At 44.5% G+C, this 18,539-nt stretch overlaps 1 protein-coding gene across 1 annotated transcript in view; it reads right to left on the reverse strand.

The window, feature by feature from the left end:
- Window positions 1-4,234, reverse strand: part of DSTN (destrin, actin depolymerizing factor) — a 45,209-nt gene extending 40,975 nt beyond the window's left edge. Inside the window, exon 1 of the mRNA XM_066387096.1 lies at window positions 3,966-4,234. Within this exon, the coding sequence (XP_066243193.1) occupies window positions 3,966-3,968 (3 nt within the window). The 5' untranslated portion in view covers window positions 3,969-4,234. The remainder of the gene's footprint in view (window positions 1-3,965) is intronic.
- Between the last annotated feature and the right edge of the window lie 14,305 nt (window positions 4,235-18,539).

An 18,539-nucleotide genomic window follows, 5' to 3' on the forward strand; every position in this document is an offset into this window, starting at 1 on the left:
TTTGTCTCATAACAGCATTTCACAGGCAAAGGTTTTAAGTCTCATAATAGCAAGTGAAAAGAAATGGAGAAACCAGGCTCCTAAATGTAGATGATGGAATGGATGCAAACCAGAATCACCACTAGTAGAATAAAAAATACATATGCATGATCTCCAAACCAGGACTTCCACTTCTACATATACACCAAGAAGACCCTCATTAGGACTAGAGAAGCAATATACAGTACTATATAAAAATGGAAACCATCTATTGCAAAACAGTCTAAGCAGATAAAAAACAAAAGGGCAAAATGTTTGGCAAGCGTCCATCAACAGGAGAATGGATAAACTTAATATAGTCATAAAATGGAAAGTATTTACAGTTAAAGAACCAGATCCACAACTTTAAATCATCCCTCTAATACCGAGCAAGTTTGTTTTTTTCTTTTTAAAATTTTTTTGACAGAGACAGAGTTAGAGAGAGGGACAGATAGGGACAGACAGGCAGGCAGGCAGGCAGGGAGGGAAGTGAGAAGCATCAATTCTTTGTTGCAGCTCCTTAGTTGTTCACTGATTGCTCTCTCATGTGCTTTGACTAGGAGGCTACAGCAGAGCGAGTGACCCCTTGGTCAAGCCAGCAATCTTGGGCTCAAGCCAGTGACCATGGGGTCATGTCTAGGATCCCATGCTCAAGCCTTATGAGCCTGCACTCAAGGCGGTGACCTCGGGGTTTCGAACCTGGGTTCTCCAGGTCCCAGTCTGACGTTCTATCCACTGTGCCACAGCCTGGTCAGGCAAGTTTAATTGTTTTTTAAGATGCAAAAGGATACACAGAGCGTAACATTTAAAACTTAAAAACACAACAAGGCAACACAGTATATATTACTGCAGATGCATACCTATATAGCTAAAAATATGTAAATATCAAGAGAATAAAATACATTAATTTCAGGTGACACTGTTGAATTGTACCTGAGTCCTGTGCTCCTGGAAAGCAATGCCAGTTAAGAAATCCACCCCTATCATTTTGTGTTCCGGGAACAGGTAACAAAAGGATTCTTCCCTTACTCACTGGGAGATAAGACCCATCTCTATGTATTCTTAAGACTCCCTGGTTTATCTCCTCTAGGTCCTGTCGGGTTTTTTTTTTTTCTTTTCTTTTCTTTTTTGAGATGTTCCTCATTAACTGATGTCCTCCCAATTACAATAGGCTTAAAAAATCATTTCCATAATTGGCTGGAACATTATGTCTTTGACACTGGAGTGGTTGAACATCTCTGGGGAGGTAAGAGACTGGGATAAGCAAGAAGACACATACTTAGATGTGACAGCAACAGAACCTGATACATGGCAAAGAGTTAACTTTTTTTGTACAAAGGGACCTGTTATTCTGTGTAGTTTTCTGCCTAAAATGTTTCTAAATTCATTTTAAAATTATTTTAAAACTTGATGTGGAATCAGAAAAGGTCAAAGTCAATCCTTTAGTCTGTTTTCTGATATGTTAAACAGACACATGAACATATGCCCAACCTACTCTACTGGGTGCTGTATAACTTTTTGCCAGTCATCAAGTGGTAGAACACATCTGTAATTCAGTCTGAGCCAATTAGCTCAGTTTATTAGAGCAGCGTTCTGATTAGGGTAAAGTTAAGGGTTAGATTATAGACCTTTTACTCTGTTTCAGGGGCAACACTCATTCCTACTCTCCAGAAAGCAATATAGCTATACTGCAAATACACATATTATCTGTTACAAGACGAGGGATGCAGGTCTATGTTTTGTCTGAATTCATACTCAACACAGGAACTACTGTGCAGATAACCCAAAGAACTTGGTGGGTAGGCTGATAAACAATCCCTGTGTGAGGAAACTGGCACACCCAGCACACATACACCAAAGTTTTGTTTGTAGTGTGCAGATGTGGTTCTTGTGGAACATAGGCTTTTTTTTCCCTTTCTTTCTTTTACTGGCACTGTAAAGTGAGACTTTGAAAACATGAAATCTCATCTTAAAGTGCCATGGTGCTCTTCTGAGTTGGTTTCAAACTGTTTTATTCCAAAGTGTTTCTAAAGGACTTGGTGAGTACCAGGAAGTGATTTTGTTAATGTAGAACCAAACTATCAGCAGTTAATATTTAACTAAAAAATAAAGACTGAACGAGGTATCTAACCAACAGATCTAAACAGTTTCAAATATACATGTAAAATGCTAAAATCTGAGATAAAGCTTTCCAACTTTACAATATTCTCTATTAGCTGGACTGAAGGGAAATGCTGTTCTCATGAGACTAAATACAAGAGTAACCTTAGAAATGATAAGTCTACATTCTGAACTTCCTTTGCAAGCATTCAAACAAGACTAGCTTATAAGTTCTTCTTGACCTCTCTATTTGAAATGTGTTTGGAGTTGCCCATCTTGACTTTTATTTCTCCTCCTCCCCCAAGAACCAGTAAATAAAACAGAATCTTCATTTTGTCTGAATTATAGAAACATGGAAATAAAGCTCTAACTGAAGTTTAAGCATTTAATTGAAGTTAAAATGTTTGGTTCTATTTTCAAAAACAAAATAAAGTTTGCAGTGTAGCAACTCAATAAAAAAAAAAAAAATAGAATGTCAAATCAGAAGACCCTACAAAAGCAGGTTCCAAAGCACTTACATCAGAGCTGATGGTGTTAAATTTATTAGAACTCAAAACCCTTACATTAAAAGTTTTTAGTACTAAGTAGTATATATTTACCATCTTAAAGGGGTTAAAATGTCTTAAAATGCTGATCTTTTCTGCAGTTTACAGAATTAAAACCAAAGAACCAAAAATTGAACAATACCAAATTTGTTATATAGCTTCAGTCACCAAGAATCTATTGATCGATTAATCTCATTTTCTTCCACAAATAAGACAGTCAACACAGTCATGAAAGTTGCAATACCAAAGAAAACGAAAACTGTTATCCAGTGAAAACATTCTGTGTGCAGATAAGCTGGTACCAACAGCTTCCAGGCAGATGCAAACACAGGGTAATATTTCTAGCACAGCCTGGTAAGCCTCTGCCTGCAAATCATTGACCAAACATGGTAATAGCGTGTGCAGAGTAGAGAAAATGACAAAATGTTCTACTCGATCGTCCCCTTAAGAATACTGTTTTACAGCAAACTGGAATTACACCGTAAAGGGGAAAAATATGTAAATAGAGTCAAGTATCTATCCATCACCTAGCATATACTAAGCATGCTTATCTTTCAGAGGCTCGGATAATTTAACGCGCTTTTAAAAAGTTTTTTCATGTTATTAGCTTTCCAGCATCATGCCCGCACCTTGGAGGCTAAGTTCTGGCACAGCCAAACCGTGCACAGGTAAAGGGGTTTTCTAAGCATTCAGGGAGAGCGCGGGCGGGCAGGCGAGGGTTAAACGCGACAGTGCCAAGCTTGACAAGCACGACCAGAGTGCCGCGGGAGACCGATGGCCAGATACGACAAGTGAAGCGGCGCAGGGCCACCCGCGCTCCGCCTGGCAGGGTCGTGCTCGCAGCGATCACGCCGCCCTCTCGGGCTGTTCCACAGAGGCCTCCTTCCCGTATGGAGATGGAGAGCCGCACGGGTCCCCGGCCGCCGCGGCGCGGGGCCCTGGGGAAACGTGCCCCGACACGGCTCGCTCCGGGTTCTCCGCCCGCACCCAGATCGGGGAACCCCCGTCGCTTTCCCCGAGAGAAGAAGGGCCCGATGCCGCCGGTGGTACAAGGCCCGGGCGGGAGGAACCCCTAAGGCCACGCTCCGGGGTGGCGGCGGCCAAGCAGCGGCTGCGACCCACAGAGCGACGGGAAAGCCGCCCGGGACGCGGTACCCAGCGGGTCTGTGGGCGGGAGAGACCCTCCTCCGCCGGGAGACAGCAGGCAGGCCCCGGGACCTCCTGGGCGCGGAGGCGGCGCTCGCCCCTCAGCCCCGCCGCCCAGGCCGCGTCATCTCACGCCTCGCGCTCCCTCCCACTCACCATCTTCGCCACGGGGGTCGCAAGGGCGCCGAGAAGGGAGTCGGCGGCCGCCGCGTCTGCTGAACGTCTTCCTCACAGCAGCGGGACCGTGCGACAGAGCGCGGCGGCGACGCGGGGCGCGAGCATACCAGGGGGCGGGCACGCGGGCGCGCGCGCGGGGCCAAACAGGACTGCGCACGTCACGCGCTGCCCGCCGTTGCTACGCAACCGGATGGCCTTGTAACGCCCCGCCCAGGCGGAACCTCCAGACTCCCCGCGGGCGGGGTCGTCCTCACTTTCTGGACCCTGGGGTGCCCCCTCACCAGCTCACATCTAATGGGAGGGGGTGGGCCTTCCCTCGGCTACTAGGGCCACGGAGGCAGGGCTTGGACTGGCACTTGCCGGGGAGGGGCGGGCAAAGGATGTAGAGGTCCTTTTCTCCCAAAAGGTGGGGCCACATGAAGCCCCGCCCACTGCGAAGCTGTTGGCCTTACAAGGAAGTAGCTACCTGGCCAGGTGTACGCCGCCGCTGGGGGCGGGGCCTGGGAGGGAAAGAGGAGCTAGGGGGTGGGCGGGGCTGCGGGGAAGGAGTCGCATGGAAGGACCCGCGGGAGTCGGGGTTCGGGCGGTAGCTGAGCGCAAGCATCCCGCATATTTTACCTACTTTGGTGCGATTCCCACCATCCTGCTCTGATTGGCCCGGCCCGGCATGTCGGGCCCCCGCCTAAAGGGAAAAATCTGCGCATTTTTCCTCCTTCCCGAGGCGACTGTGGCCGGACCAAGTGCTCTGAGTCACCGCTAATTTCAGGTCTGGAAAAAACAAGGAGTGATTTATTTATCTTTGGGAACAGCCCGGGAAAGGAGGCCTGGCGGTCCGCAGGGTGTGGCTGGGAGATGATGGCGCCTACCCCAATGCTCCGTTTTGGGGGTTGCATTTTTTTAACGGGCGGTTGCATCAGAAAAAGTTTTCAGAGGGCCAGAAGGAATCCCAACGCTTTTCCTGAGGTCGTTTTTGTGGAGAAATAAAGGGAAAAGAAAGAATTTACAACAGGGATGATTGTTTAATTTTATTAGGTTTATTTAAGCTACTGAGAACGTCACGACCTCTACCAAATCTATTTTAATTCTTTAAATATAAGGTTTTGGACAGGATAATGTTTTTTGTTTGTTTTTTCAAGGCAGCATCTAAAATCTAGATTGTGTGTGGCTTTTGTTCTGATCGTTCAACATAGAAACTCATTTCTTATTACTCTCATGTTGTTGTTTTTTCTTTTTAAGAAAGAAAGCACACTGTGACGATTCTAAACCCATACAATCTGCTACAAGATTTTTAGCAGGCTAAGCGGTGTTCTCAACCTAAAGAGAAATTCAAAGTTAGATTTGTGTGCCCCACACCCCAGAGTTTAAGACTGTGTATCTGCTGTAGGACCCGTGAATTTGCATTTCTAACGATGCCCAGGTGATGCTAATGCCGCTGGTTGGTTACTAACTTTGCGAAAAAGAACCTTCCTGTATTCACCTGCTGCTGGAACCCTTTGTTTCTGTCTTGTTGGGACTCAGTGCCTGCCTCCCCCTCTAAGTCCTCAAGACTTCCTTTCCAGGCCAAAATTGAATCGTGCTCATTTAAGGACACAGTCTGCCTGCGCCAGCCTCTCCCACATTTCATCCTCCACCCTGCCACCAGCATTATGTCCAGACATGAGAATCTGATTCTGTCACATTGCTGCTTAAATTTTTCTCTGGCTTCCTCCAGAGTTCTCAGTAGGACAGCCTGCCCTTTTTGCCTCTGTCCTCAGCCTGCCTTTACTCTTGTTTTCCCAAATGCCCAGTTTTCTTCCAGAACCCTTCTTATTCTAACTGCCACCATCATGAGCCTGCTCCTTTGTCAGCCTGAAATGTTCCTATAATCATGCAGACCACTTCCCAAGGGACCAACAGTGCTATAATGCCACAGTTCATCACTTCTCAAATCTTGATGAGCATCCAGGTCACCTGAAGAACTTGTTAAAATTCAGACTCAGGGGGTTAAAGCTGGGATTTCAGTTGCCCCCGGGTAATTCAAATGCTTTGTGTAACAAGACCTTACAGTTTTTCCTACTGTTAGTATAGCTCTGTAATTATTTATATGGATGACCACACCATCAGATTAGACTGAGTTCCTTTAGGATAAGTGATGTTTTAGGATGCATCTTAAATATGGACAAGCATAGCCCCTGATAATATACTAATTCCTTCAGTCCTTTGTATCATTGCTGTCATTTATTTCACTTATATATAAGTATACATAACCATGAATACACACACCACACAGACATACACATAAGCATATATAATCAAATACATTGTTATCTCTTCTCAGACATTTGGTTAAGATCAAGTGTACTATCCGCTTTTATCCGTTTAATATACATACACTGTTCCCATTATTTGAATAAACTGTGAGATCAATTAAGAATAAGAAAAGTGGCCCTGGTGGGTCAGCTCAGTGGTAGAGCGTCAGCCCAGCATGTGGACCTCCCTGGTTCGATTCCCAGTCAGGGCACACAGGAAAAGCCACCATCTGCTTCTCCACCCTTCCCCCTCTCATACATGCTGGGGGCCCAAGCCAAGCCAGTGACCCCTTGCTCAAGCCAATGACCTCTGGGCTCAAGCCAGTGACCCCAGGATCATGTTGATGATCCTGTGTTCAAGCCAGTGACCTTGGGGTTTCAAACCTGGGACCTTAGCATCCCGGGTCGATGCTCTATCACCTCTGCCAAAAGCCAGCGGAACTTTTCTTTAGTATTTAATGTGGGAATCTGGTAGAATTTCCAGAAGTAAAACCCACAGAAGTGTGAGGACCTCTTCTATGAATGAGTGTCCCTAGAACTTTTAGCTCTCAGACTTGTCCACATTGAACCGAAAGCAATTTGTCAGTTACGGCTCGTTTTTCTCCCCTGCCGCTGGTTCCCATAGTGGTTTCTACCTAGGAGTCTTTGTTCTGGTAACCGCAGTGTCCTGTATTTGCCTGTCTCCAGTTTTGCGGGCAGCAGTTTGCCCATGTCCTCACTTCTCTTACAAACCCAAGAAGAGTTGCCTGTTCAGCTTTTTTTTTTTTTTTTTTCTTTACTTGTTGTTAGGGCTGAGTGGCAAACTCCAAGTTCCTTACAGTTAGAACTGGAAACTGGAAGTTCTCTCTTTCATTTTTAAAAAGAAGTACCAGACTAGGTTTCCACTTTTATCTCATTGACCAGAATTTAGTTATATGGCTGCAAGGGAGGCTCAGTTATATAGTCCGTTTTCTGAGCAGAAGTGTGCTCAGCTAAGAAATTGGGGTTCCTTTTCTAAAGAAGAAGAGGGACATAGACATTTGGAGATATCTTATGGTGATTACCATACGTAAACAGTATTATTAGCTTCATTCTACAGTTGAGGTAAGGTGGAGAGCTGTTCCTGGGAGCCTAGCAGAATAAGTGGTCTGCTCCGACACCCATGACCTTTACTGTCAGACCACATGACACATCACTCGTGGGTATTACTGAACAGGAAAAATGAGGTACCTCCTGTTCTTCCTTCATACTATAGGGGATTTTATATGAAACAAAACAAATGGAAGCTGTAGAAAATATATTCTGGACATGTAGGCAGCCCCTAGAGCCCAGGCATCTATTTTGGGAAAGGACTTAATACATTTAAATGTAGTCATGGGGACAGTGCAGAACCACATGCAACACAATCTCTCTATTGGTCCTTATGGGTAGGGTAAAAGTCATATTATTTTATAACATTAAAAGTTGAACAATTACAACATGTTTTGCAGGTTGTGTGTACATTTTGAGTAAACCTAAGAGAAAATGGAGTAGAAAGTGGCACAACAGACTTGACCAGTGGTTATTAACCCCTCTTGGACCAAATGTTTCTTCTGAGATTCTGATGAAGATTATAGTCCCTCTCTCTAGAAAAGTAGTCATTTGCTATTACTTACAAAGCTCAACCTATGATTTCAGGGACTTCATGGGCTACCCTGATGCCCATCCAATAAACTAGGTATTCAAGAAAGGTTTTGGGAAATGTTCTAAAAAGGAAACTCAAGGTAGGCATAAATGAAGAATACCATTGTTTTTTACCCACAATCCACACACCAGGATCAAAGTGGTTATCTGTTTAACATGAAGCCTTTCAGGCCCTCAGAGTGGAAAGCATTTAAAAAATACATGCTGGTTAGAGCATGATCCTGGAGCACAGGGGTTGCCGGTTCACTCCCTGGTCAGGGCACATGCAGGAACAGATTGCTGTTCCTGTCTCTCTCCCTTCCTCTGTCTCTAAAATCAAAATAAACATTAAAAAGGTAAATAAAAAATACAAATGGCCTCTACAATGCATGTGGGACCGCAGTTTGTCTTGATTCCTTCATTCCCAGGTGTATCTTGGGACTGTGTCCATACTGTCTTCCAATTTTTGAGAAGCAGGGTACAGTCTCTCTACAGTTTGGAGCAGGTTGTTGTGATTCTGGAGAAAGAAAAAAGAGCCACACAATATTCAAAAAGGGAGCCTAACCTGTGGTGGTGCAGTGGATAGAGCTTCAACCTGGAATGCTGAGGTTGCCGATTCAAAACTCTGGGCTGGCCCGGTCAAGGCACATATGGGAGTTGATGCTTCCTGCTCCTCCCTCCTTTCTCTATCTCTCTTCTCTCTAAAAATCAATAAATATATATCATATATATATATATTCAAAAAGGGACAAATAAAGGAATCGTAAGTATTCGATACAATGACAGACTAAATGACTTCAAACTCTTTAGAATGTAAATGAGCCCAAGGATTGAGTGTGATCACAGTTATAAAATCATGAAGAATAGGAATGGAGTGAATAGAAATTGTGCAGAAATTCTAACACTAAATTAAGAAGGTTTCTCTTAAAGCTCAAAAGATGGCGTTTTAGGAAAAACGGGGACTGTTTTACATGATGGTAAAGGACAGGGTGAAGATGACAAATGGAAGAGAAGAAAGGCATATTGTCAACAGTAATAGGCTGATAGTGGCAAGTTGTCTGGTTGGGACCCATTTTTCCCTTCCCCCATCCCATTATGCTCTGCAAACCTCTGCATCTCCCCTGACTACTGTAGGACAGAAAAACCTCAGAACCAGCAAAATATCCACCCAGGGGCTGCCAAGTAATGTCAAGGCAGTGCTGGAGCCCTGCTGGGGTGTGGGGAGATGATACGAACATATGCAAGTGAGCTACCCATATGTAAGTGTGGAGTTTGCCCTCTCCCCACAGATTGCGACATAAGAGGTTTCTCAGCTTGATGCATCCCCATGTATCTTCCCCCTGAACTCCCCAGGAGTGGTACCAGCTCTCATCCCCTCCCGCAGGTATTCTGTACAGGTAGAAAGATAATGAAACATAGGAGGGATTCAAGCATTTTGAAAGAAAGATAGCCAGCTGAATAAACTCAAGTAGAAGAAACAGAACAAGAAATTAAGTGAGTACAGTAAATATTCTCAGAGAAATAAGGAAGGGTATTTGGAAACCGGAAGCAACAACAAGCAGTTATAGGAACATTGGAGACATTAGGAGTATAAAATATTCTTAAGAGATTCTGTGGATGGGCTGGAAAACAAGAGTGGCTATATCTAAAAAACGAAGATGTGAGCCACAAGTTGAGGTCAAGGACTTAACCCTCAGAAGGTATCTAGAAAGGATAGAGATGCAAAGAATAAAAAAAGTTAAGAGGCATAAAGGATAGAGAGAAAAGGGCCAGTATCTGTATAAGAAATTTCAGGATAGTGAAATTACTAAAATATAGGAAGAAAATATTTGAAGAAATAACTGCAACTTTAGTTATGTTTTTTGTTTGTTCGTTTTGTTTTTTTGAGGAAGGCAGGGAGAGAGAGACAGGAACATCAAGCTGCTCCTGTATGTTGCCTGGCCAGGGAATCAAACTGGTGTCCTCCATGCTCCGGATGACACTCCAACTGAGCTCTCCTGCCAGGGCTTAATTTTTTACTTTTAGAGAGACAGAGAGAGGAAGGGAGGGGGAAGGGAAGCATTCATTTATTGTTCCACTCAGTCAAACACTCATCAGCTGTTTCCTGTGTGTGCCCTGACCCGGGATCAAACCTGCAACCTGTGTGTGCCCTGACCGGGGATCAAACCTGCAACCTGTGTGTGCCCTGACCCGGGATCAAACCTGCAACCTTGTCATTTTGGAGTAACGCTCTTAACCGACTGAGATAACCAGCCAGGGCTGGGTTTCATTTTTAAATTAATTACTGAATTAATTATTTCAGGATGTGGAGTGTCTGCAATGTGCCAAGTCTGTTCAGAGCATGAATAAGAAAGAAAAGGTTCCTGGGGTCCTGAAGTTCAAATTCCAGTCAGCTATAGGCAGAAAATAAATAAGTAAACACAAAAGTCCTGGGTAGTGGTAGGTGCTTTATTGACAATAAAACTAGCTGATGTGACAGAGGGTAACTGGGGTTGGGAGGAGAATTTAAGTTGGTGCTCATAGAAGTCTCTGAAGAGGTAAAACTTAAGGTGAGACTTAAATGCCAAGAAAGAGTGAATGATGTGAAGGTAGGAGTGGGGAGCATCCCCTGCAGGGGGAATGAGCTAGGCGTGCTCAAGAACGAAGGGAGCCTGGCTGGGTAGCTCAGTTGGTTAGAGCGTCTTCCCAAGAAACAAAGATTGCGGTTTGATCCCTGGTCAGGGCACATTCAAGAATCAACCAATGAATGCATGAATATATGTAACAACAAATTGATGTTTCTTTCTCTCTCTCCCCCTTCCTTCCTTTCTAAAAATCAATCAATAAATAAAGTTTTTTCAAAAAAAACCAAAACAAAACAAAGGAAGACAGTGTGGCTGGAGCCTGAAGGGCCAGGGTGGGTGGACCCAGCTAAGGCTGGAACGGTAACCAGTAATCAAATCAGATAGAACCTATAGACCAGGGGTCCCCAAACTTTTTACACAGGGGGTCTGTTCACTGTCCCTCAGACCGTTGGAGGGCCGGACTATAAAAAAAAAAAACTATGAACAAATCCCTATGCACACTGCACATATCTTATTTTAAAGTTAAAAAAAATAAAAACAGGAACAAATACAATATTTAAAATAAAGAACAAGTAAATTTAAATCAACAAGCTGACCAGTATTTCAATGGGAACTATGGGCCTGCTTTTGGCTAATGAGATGGTCAATATCCGGTTCCATATTTGTCACTGCTAGCCATAACAAGTGATATGTGCTCCTTTCACTGACCACCAATGAAAGAGGTACCCCTTCCGGAAGTGCAGTGGGGGCCGGATAAATGGCCTTAGGGGGCCGCATGTGGCTCGCGGGCCGTAGTTTGGGGATCCCTGCTATAGACCATGGTAGAGAGATCAGGGTGGATTAAAGAAAAAACTGAATTATAGCTTCATATAGTGGTGTATTTACAATTATATTGCATCTATATTATCAATTACATTGGATTGAACATAGGAAATAGACAATGTTCAACTATCTTTGACCTACAGAAGCAGGAATTTCATGTGTTTCAATCTAATACATGCTGACCAAGCAGGAGTCTGTGCAACCTGGCCCCTTGACAGGATGTATGCACCACCCCATCATCTTTATCACCACCTGACTGTCTCATGAAAAAGAAGAGGTGTTAAAAAAATAAGTTTTTGTTTGGAGGCAAAAGAAGGATCTTGTTTGCACTGACAATGGGATGCCACTCTGGAATATTTTCGGTTAGATTTGACAGATGTTTACTGGGATCCTACTGTGTGCCAGCTGTGGCTGTGTTAGCTACCAGGACTGCAGAGATAAATAAGTCATGCGCCTGCCACAGGGAGATCACTAGTGAAAACAGATCAACATCAAGATAAACTCAGCACAGGTTCCCTTGAGAATTCTCAGGATCCTAACTAGTGGGGCAGATCATACCCAAGAGATGTTAACGGATCTTAATGAGTGAGGCATCCCAAGAGGAAGGAAGTATGTGTTTGTTCCTGACATGATTTCTCATTTAGTTCCTGAAAAGATGCCTAGAGGGCTCACTCGGCGACTGATGTTTGGAAGGAAAGAACAATAAATGTTTCCACTAAAAAATGTGACTCCATGGAATCACAATACCTAAGTAGCTATAGATGTGTATTTTGTGTCCTTTGAGAAGGGGGGCTGCTCTGACTTGCTTCGTAGCTTTCCCTTCATCTAGGTGTGGAATAAGGGATGTCAAATGATGTTTCAGGCAAAGAAACCCTGCTCTGCCTGACAAGAGACCTTGGAGCAAATTAAAGGACATGCCAGAAGCAGCCACCAATGGTTGTGATGTGAATCCTGCAAGGTACACCTCTCTGGCTAAGCCTTCCAATCCTTACCTGCAAACTGAAGGTGTTGATGAGTTTAACTATTTTTTTTTCTAAGACTTTATTCATTTTAGAGAGAGAAGTGAGAGAGAGAAAGGGGGTGGGGGGTTGAGCAAGAAGCATCAATTCCCATATGTGCCTTAAACAGGCAAGCCCAGAGTTTTGAAACTGCTACCTCAGTGTTGCAGGTCGATACTTTATCCACTGTGCCACCACAGGTCAGGTGAGTTTAATGATTTTAGCTCTAAAATGTGATGCCTGTACTAAACTGAAGATTTATTGAGTATCTAGCAAAATATTAGCAATTTGTGGAATATCCATTCCAATAATATCAAGGCAGACCCTTGAATCTTGATTTATTAACTCTAGGCCTTGAGCTCTTGACACAGGACCTGTCTTTACAGCAAAGTCAATGACTTGGTGTAATTGTCTAGGTAGTGAGCTAACAGGGTTCTCTCAGCTATCCACAACTGGGGAAAGGGAGCCGATGTGCACAAAGGGAGAAAATAATATTAATGTTACACATCCTTACATGTAAATGAGGCAAATATGTCACATCTTGCAAACATTTCTTAAAACTTTTGATCAAGGCCCTGGCCGGTTGGCTCAGCGGTAGAGCGTCGGCCTGGCGTGCGGAGGACCCGGGTTCGATTCCCGGCCAGGGCACACAGGAGAAGCGCCCATTTGCTTCTCCACCCCTCCGCCGCGCTTTCCTCTCTGTCTCTCTCTTCCCCTCCCGCAGCCAAGGCTCCATTGGAGCAGGGATGGCCCGGGCGCTGGGGATGGCTCTGTGGCCTCTGCCTCAGGCGCTAGAGTGGCTCTGGTCGCAACATGGCGACGCCCAGGATGGGCAGAGCATCGCCCCCTGGTGGGCAGAGCGTCACCCCATGGTGGGCGTGCCAGGTGGATCCCGGTCGGGCGCATGCGGGAGTCTGTCTGACTGTCTCTCCCTGTTTCCAGCTTCAGAAAAATGAAAAAACAAACAAACAAACAAAAAAAAACTTTTGATCAATAAATTCAGGTTTAGTCATTGAGAGGTGGTCCCCTTGCAAGATTTTTCATGCTGGAAGTGGAATTTTTATTCTGGGTCCTGTGAAGAATCTCCCCGCCCACCCCTTGAGCCAGTGAGTCACTTCCTCAAACCTCTGCTGCTTCCTTTCTTTGCAAGCCTGCCCTGCCCGTGGGGACAGGGGGTGTCTGGGCTGTTGGGGAGGAAAGGAGCTTTAGGCAGCAGGTCGCACACGTTCAGTCGCTTTGTAATAGAGAAGATCCTCCTTGCAGGAGAAGGTAGGATGTGGTCTGATCAAGGCTGTGTGCAATTACAGATTCAGCCTTTCTTCTTCATTTTAAACAACTCTAAGAAACACCCATAGAAGGTCCAGCGAGTTTCAGCTTTATTTTATGACTCATGGAAATTTCTAAAATGATAAATATTGGCTCAGCAGTAGCCTGACAAAAGAAACACTTAACTAAACCAGACTTTATGGTTACAAGAAATAAGGAACATGTATTTAAAAAAAAAAAAACACCAACTGTGACTCCACTTTTGAGCTTTCAGAGAAAAGAGCAGAAAGCACTGCTGGGCCCCTGTGGGGGCCCCTCCTGGCCCGCCAAGACTTCATCTGTCTCTCCCGGAGCCAGAGGCTCTGAGATGGATACAGTCTCTGCCTGGCCAGGAAGCCATTTCAGACGCCTTCGGTTTTATACTTTATTTAGTCCAGACTCTTTTTGGCCAATCTAATGAAAATACTTTCCCAACCATAAAAATGAATGAGGGTAAAGATGAAAATATTTTCCCCTCAGAAGTAAAAAGGAAAATAAATGTTTTTCTTCCTGAATAAAAACCCCTCCACATCTCTGTGTAGAAAAAACGAGACATCTGGAGAGATGTTGGAAATCCAGAACCACCTCGTTTCAGAGAAAAGGGGAAATCTGAACCCTACGTAATGGCTGGGTTCTTGAGGAGAGGTTTTATTTCTTATGAAACAAAGTCAGCATTACCTTCACTTGCAATCAGCTGATTTTATTTTCTAAAGAAAATATAATATACTAATATTTATACCCAGGGAAAAGGCTAGTGTAACAACTTACCAAAAACTAGTAATGAGTAGCTTGATTCTGCCTTTTAGCTTGGTTTAAGCTGTATAACTGTTGTGGGTTTATTAGCAGAGTAGCATTACTTACTAGTAGTGTTCTTTATTGTAGAAATGGCTACCCCAACACACACACGGCAAACTTTTCAGTGTAGAGCATGATGCATACATGATGGGGATTGATGAAGTGGGAAAAGAATCAGGCCACAGCGCTATGCTTCAATTACAGGGGTGCGTAAAGTAGGTTTATGGATGTGAGTATGCAAAGCACAGAGTTCATTCTTTTTTTTTTTGTATTTTTCTGAAGCTGGAAACGGGGATAGACAGTCAGACAGACTCCCGCATGCGCCCGACCGGGATCTACCCGGCACGCCCACCAGGGGACGCTCTGCCCACCAGGGGGCGATGCTCTGCCCCTCCGGGGCGTCGCTCTGCCGACCAGAGCCACTCTAGCGCCTGGGGCAGAGGCCAAGGAGCCATCCCCAGCGCTCGGGCCATTTTGCTCCAATGGAGCCTTGGCTGCCGGAGGGGAAGAGAGAGACAGAGAGGAAGGAGGGGGGGGGTGGAGAAGCAAATGGGCGCTTCTCCTGTGTGCCCTGGCCGGGAATCGAACCCAGGTCCCCTGCATGCCAGGCCGACGCTCTACCGTTGAGCCAACCGGCCAGGGCCAGTTCATTCTTGTATTATTATCTATTTGTTAATTATTTTTTATTAACCTAATTTCCCTACCCCCGGACAATAGCTAAAGGTACTGTTAAGCCAGGGACTCAGGAGGAGGCATCAAATCTGAAAAGGTGTTTCCTTAAGTCTGCCAGGTCTTGCCCATGACCCTCCACAACTAGTCATGGGTATATGGACTTCCCTTAAGAAAAGGCAATAGACTTAGCCACCCAAGACTAAGACTCTGAAACATGTTTCAGGGGAGGCTGGAGGTAGACAGCTCAGGCCATCCCTTAAACTCTCGTAGAGAACCCACTGTGAGACAGGAGAGAGACGATGTGCCCAGCACGGTCTGGAACCCCAGTGCAGGTGGGAAGGGATGTACAACAAGACACCACATCCATCTGCCCTTTGACCCATCTGCCAGGAAACTTGTCTTAAGTTTCTCCAGAGAGAAACTGTGAGAGCCAGATTAATCAGAGAGATGTGCCACGTGGTCTGGGCATGGTGCTGAGGAAACAGGACTTCTTTGGGAGGACTGGCCCTCTGTATTCTCTTCTCCCTTTGTTTCTCTCCTCATTCTGTATTAGTAAGTGCTTCAACCTAGTGGGGAGGGAGCTCTTTCCACCCAAGAGGCTGTGGCAGGAGTGTCTCTGCAGGTAGCCAAGGTGATGCTGGCAGCAGCAGAAGCTGTGGGCAGTTGTCTGGATTGCTCCTGCAAGAGCAGCTCCCGTCTGCCAAGGGAGAGGGAGCCCCCTGGGCCTTGAGCCATGACCCACATGGGCCCTGGGTCATTCTGCTGGTGAGTTAGGCAGCATTAAAAGTAATCACAGAATAAAAATCCCTTCATTGCATTTTTTCCTGGTTACTAAAAAAGGCAGGTTTATTGAAGAAAAAAACCTGTTGAAAATATATAAGAAAGAAAAGTGTTTCCAGTGCATTGTCCCATCACTTTTTTATCCAATAATAAAGATTATATAATAAAATTTTAATTATACAGATTATCTGGGAATACCTTCACCTTATTAGAAAGCCATAAAGAAAACTTTACCTTTACTCCCCTGCAATGCTTTGCCTCTTACCCAATTAAACCATATCATTGGCCTGACCAGCCAGGTGGTAGCACAGTGGATAGGGCATTGGACTGGAACACAGAGGACCCAGGTTCGAAACCCTGAGGTCGCCAGCTTGAATGCGGGCTTACCAGCTTGAGCGTGCGGTCACTGGCTTGAGCATGGAATCAAAGACATGACCCCATGGTTGCTGGCTTAAAGCCCAAGGTCGCTGGCTTGAGCAAGGGGTCACTCGCTCTGCTGCAGCACCATCCCCCCCATCAAGGCACATATGAGAAAGCAATGAAGAACTAAGGAGACTAAGGAGTCACAACAAAAAATTGATGCTTCTCATCTCTCTCCCTTCCTGTCTGTCTGTCCGTATCTGTCCCTCTCTCTGTCTCTATCACAAAAACAAAAACCCTATCATTGCTTTGGGTTGTGTCCTTCCACAGTTCTGTATATTTACACCACACATACACACACACACGACTGATCAATTGACAGATCTAGTTTTATACTTCTCGGATTTAAAAACACAAAACAAATAGTATCATTGTCCCTCATCAGCTCGCTTTCTTCACTTAGCACTGTCTTGGTCATCGTTCTATGGCTCAGTAAAACTTTATACTTCTCTTCATGTACACTCTATGTGTGCCTTCATTGGATTTTTTAGGCATTTTATGGTCTTCATTATTTTTTATATTTAATTTTTACTGGGGTGAAGGTAAGCAATGCATTTTTGCATACTAGTCTTATAGCCCACCACCAAATGGAATCCTCATTAATTCTAATACTTTTCTAGTGAGCTTCCTTAGATGTTTGAAAATATTATTATATAAGCCATAAATTCCATGACTGTATTTTCTGAGTGTGAGTTCTGCTTCTTGAGTTGAGAATTTCATCCTCTTAGTTCCATCCCCACCACTTTCCTGAAACTGCTCTTACCAAGGTGATCAGGCAACTCACGCTGCTAAATCCAGTGATCAGTTTTTAGTCCTCATGTCACTCAACACAGTGTATCATCACATCTTCTCTGTTCCTTGAAGCATTTTACTTACTTGGCTTCCAGAATCCCACACTCTCCTGATCTTCCACCTACCTGTCTGGCTATTCCTTTTCAGTCTCTTTTGTAGGTTCTTTCTTACATCTCTTGATCTCTAACCCCTACAGTGCCCCATACCCAGTTCTTAGACTTCTTCTCTTTTCTATCTACCCTCATTTCCTCGCTATTCGATTTAGTTTCATGACTTTAAATGTCAGCTCTCTGCTGATGGTTACTAAATTTATATCTTCTTCCTTAAAATCTCCCCAGACTTAGAGATACAGCTGTCTATTCAACATTTGCCCTTGGATATTTAATCCATATCTCAATTTACCATGATTAAAACAGAATTCCTGAGATTCTCCTTTAAGTCTGTTGTACCTAGAATCCTTCCTGTCTTATAAATGGCAATTTCATCCTTCTAGTCACTCAGGCCAAATCCTGTTGACTCCGCCTTCAAAACATCCAGAGTTGTCTCGCTTCTCGCTACCTCCATTGCTACCACCCAGTCCAACAACCATCACATTTAATTGGATTATTACAATAGCCTCTTAACTGGTTTCTTTGCTTTTATTATTCTTTTTTTCTTTTTCTTTTCTTTCTTTCTTTTTTTTTTTTTAGCAAGAGAGACAGACAGACAGACAGACAGGAAGGGAAAGAGATGAGAAACATCAACTTGTAGTTGCGCCACTTTAGTTGTTCATTGATTGCCCCTCATACATCCTTGACCAGGGAGCCCCTGCCAAGCCATGACCCCTTGCTCAAGCCAGAGACCATGGGCTCAAGTTAGCTATCTTGGGCTTCAAGCCAGTGACTTTTGGACTCAAATCAGTGACCATGGAACCATGTCCACAATTCCATGCTCAAGCCAGCAACTGCACACTCAAGCTGGTGAGCCCACACTCAAGCCAGTGACCTCAGGGTTTTGAACCCAGTTCTTTAACATCCCAGGTCAATGCTCTATCCACTGCACCACCACTGGTCAGGCTCTGTGCTCCTGTTATTCTTAACACAGACATCCAAGTGACCCTATTAAATTGTAAGTCAGTTTATGCCACTTCTTTGTCAAAACTCTCAATGGCTTTCCTTCACTCTCATTAGTAAAGCCCAATTATTATGAAGGATTTTATAGAAACCCTCTAATATCAGGCTCCTTGTTTATCCTTTCTGACCTTGTAACCCTCCACTCTATCCTCACATTCTCTGCTTTCACTGAGGCAGCCTTTCCACTCTTCCTTAAACAAACCAGGAGCACCCCGTTATGCTTACTCTTTCCTGTGTTTGGAATGCTCATCCTTTAGGCATCCGAATGGCTTGTCCATTACAAGGTCAGTGGATAATGGGGAAAGGTCAGGCCTGGGAACTTTGGCTAGGACTGCCCACAACCAAGCGCGCCAAAAGAAACTTC

Source organism: Saccopteryx leptura, chromosome 5 (genome assembly GCF_036850995.1).
Source record: "Saccopteryx leptura isolate mSacLep1 chromosome 5, mSacLep1_pri_phased_curated, whole genome shotgun sequence".
NCBI lineage: Eukaryota > Metazoa > Chordata > Mammalia > Chiroptera > Emballonuridae > Saccopteryx > Saccopteryx leptura.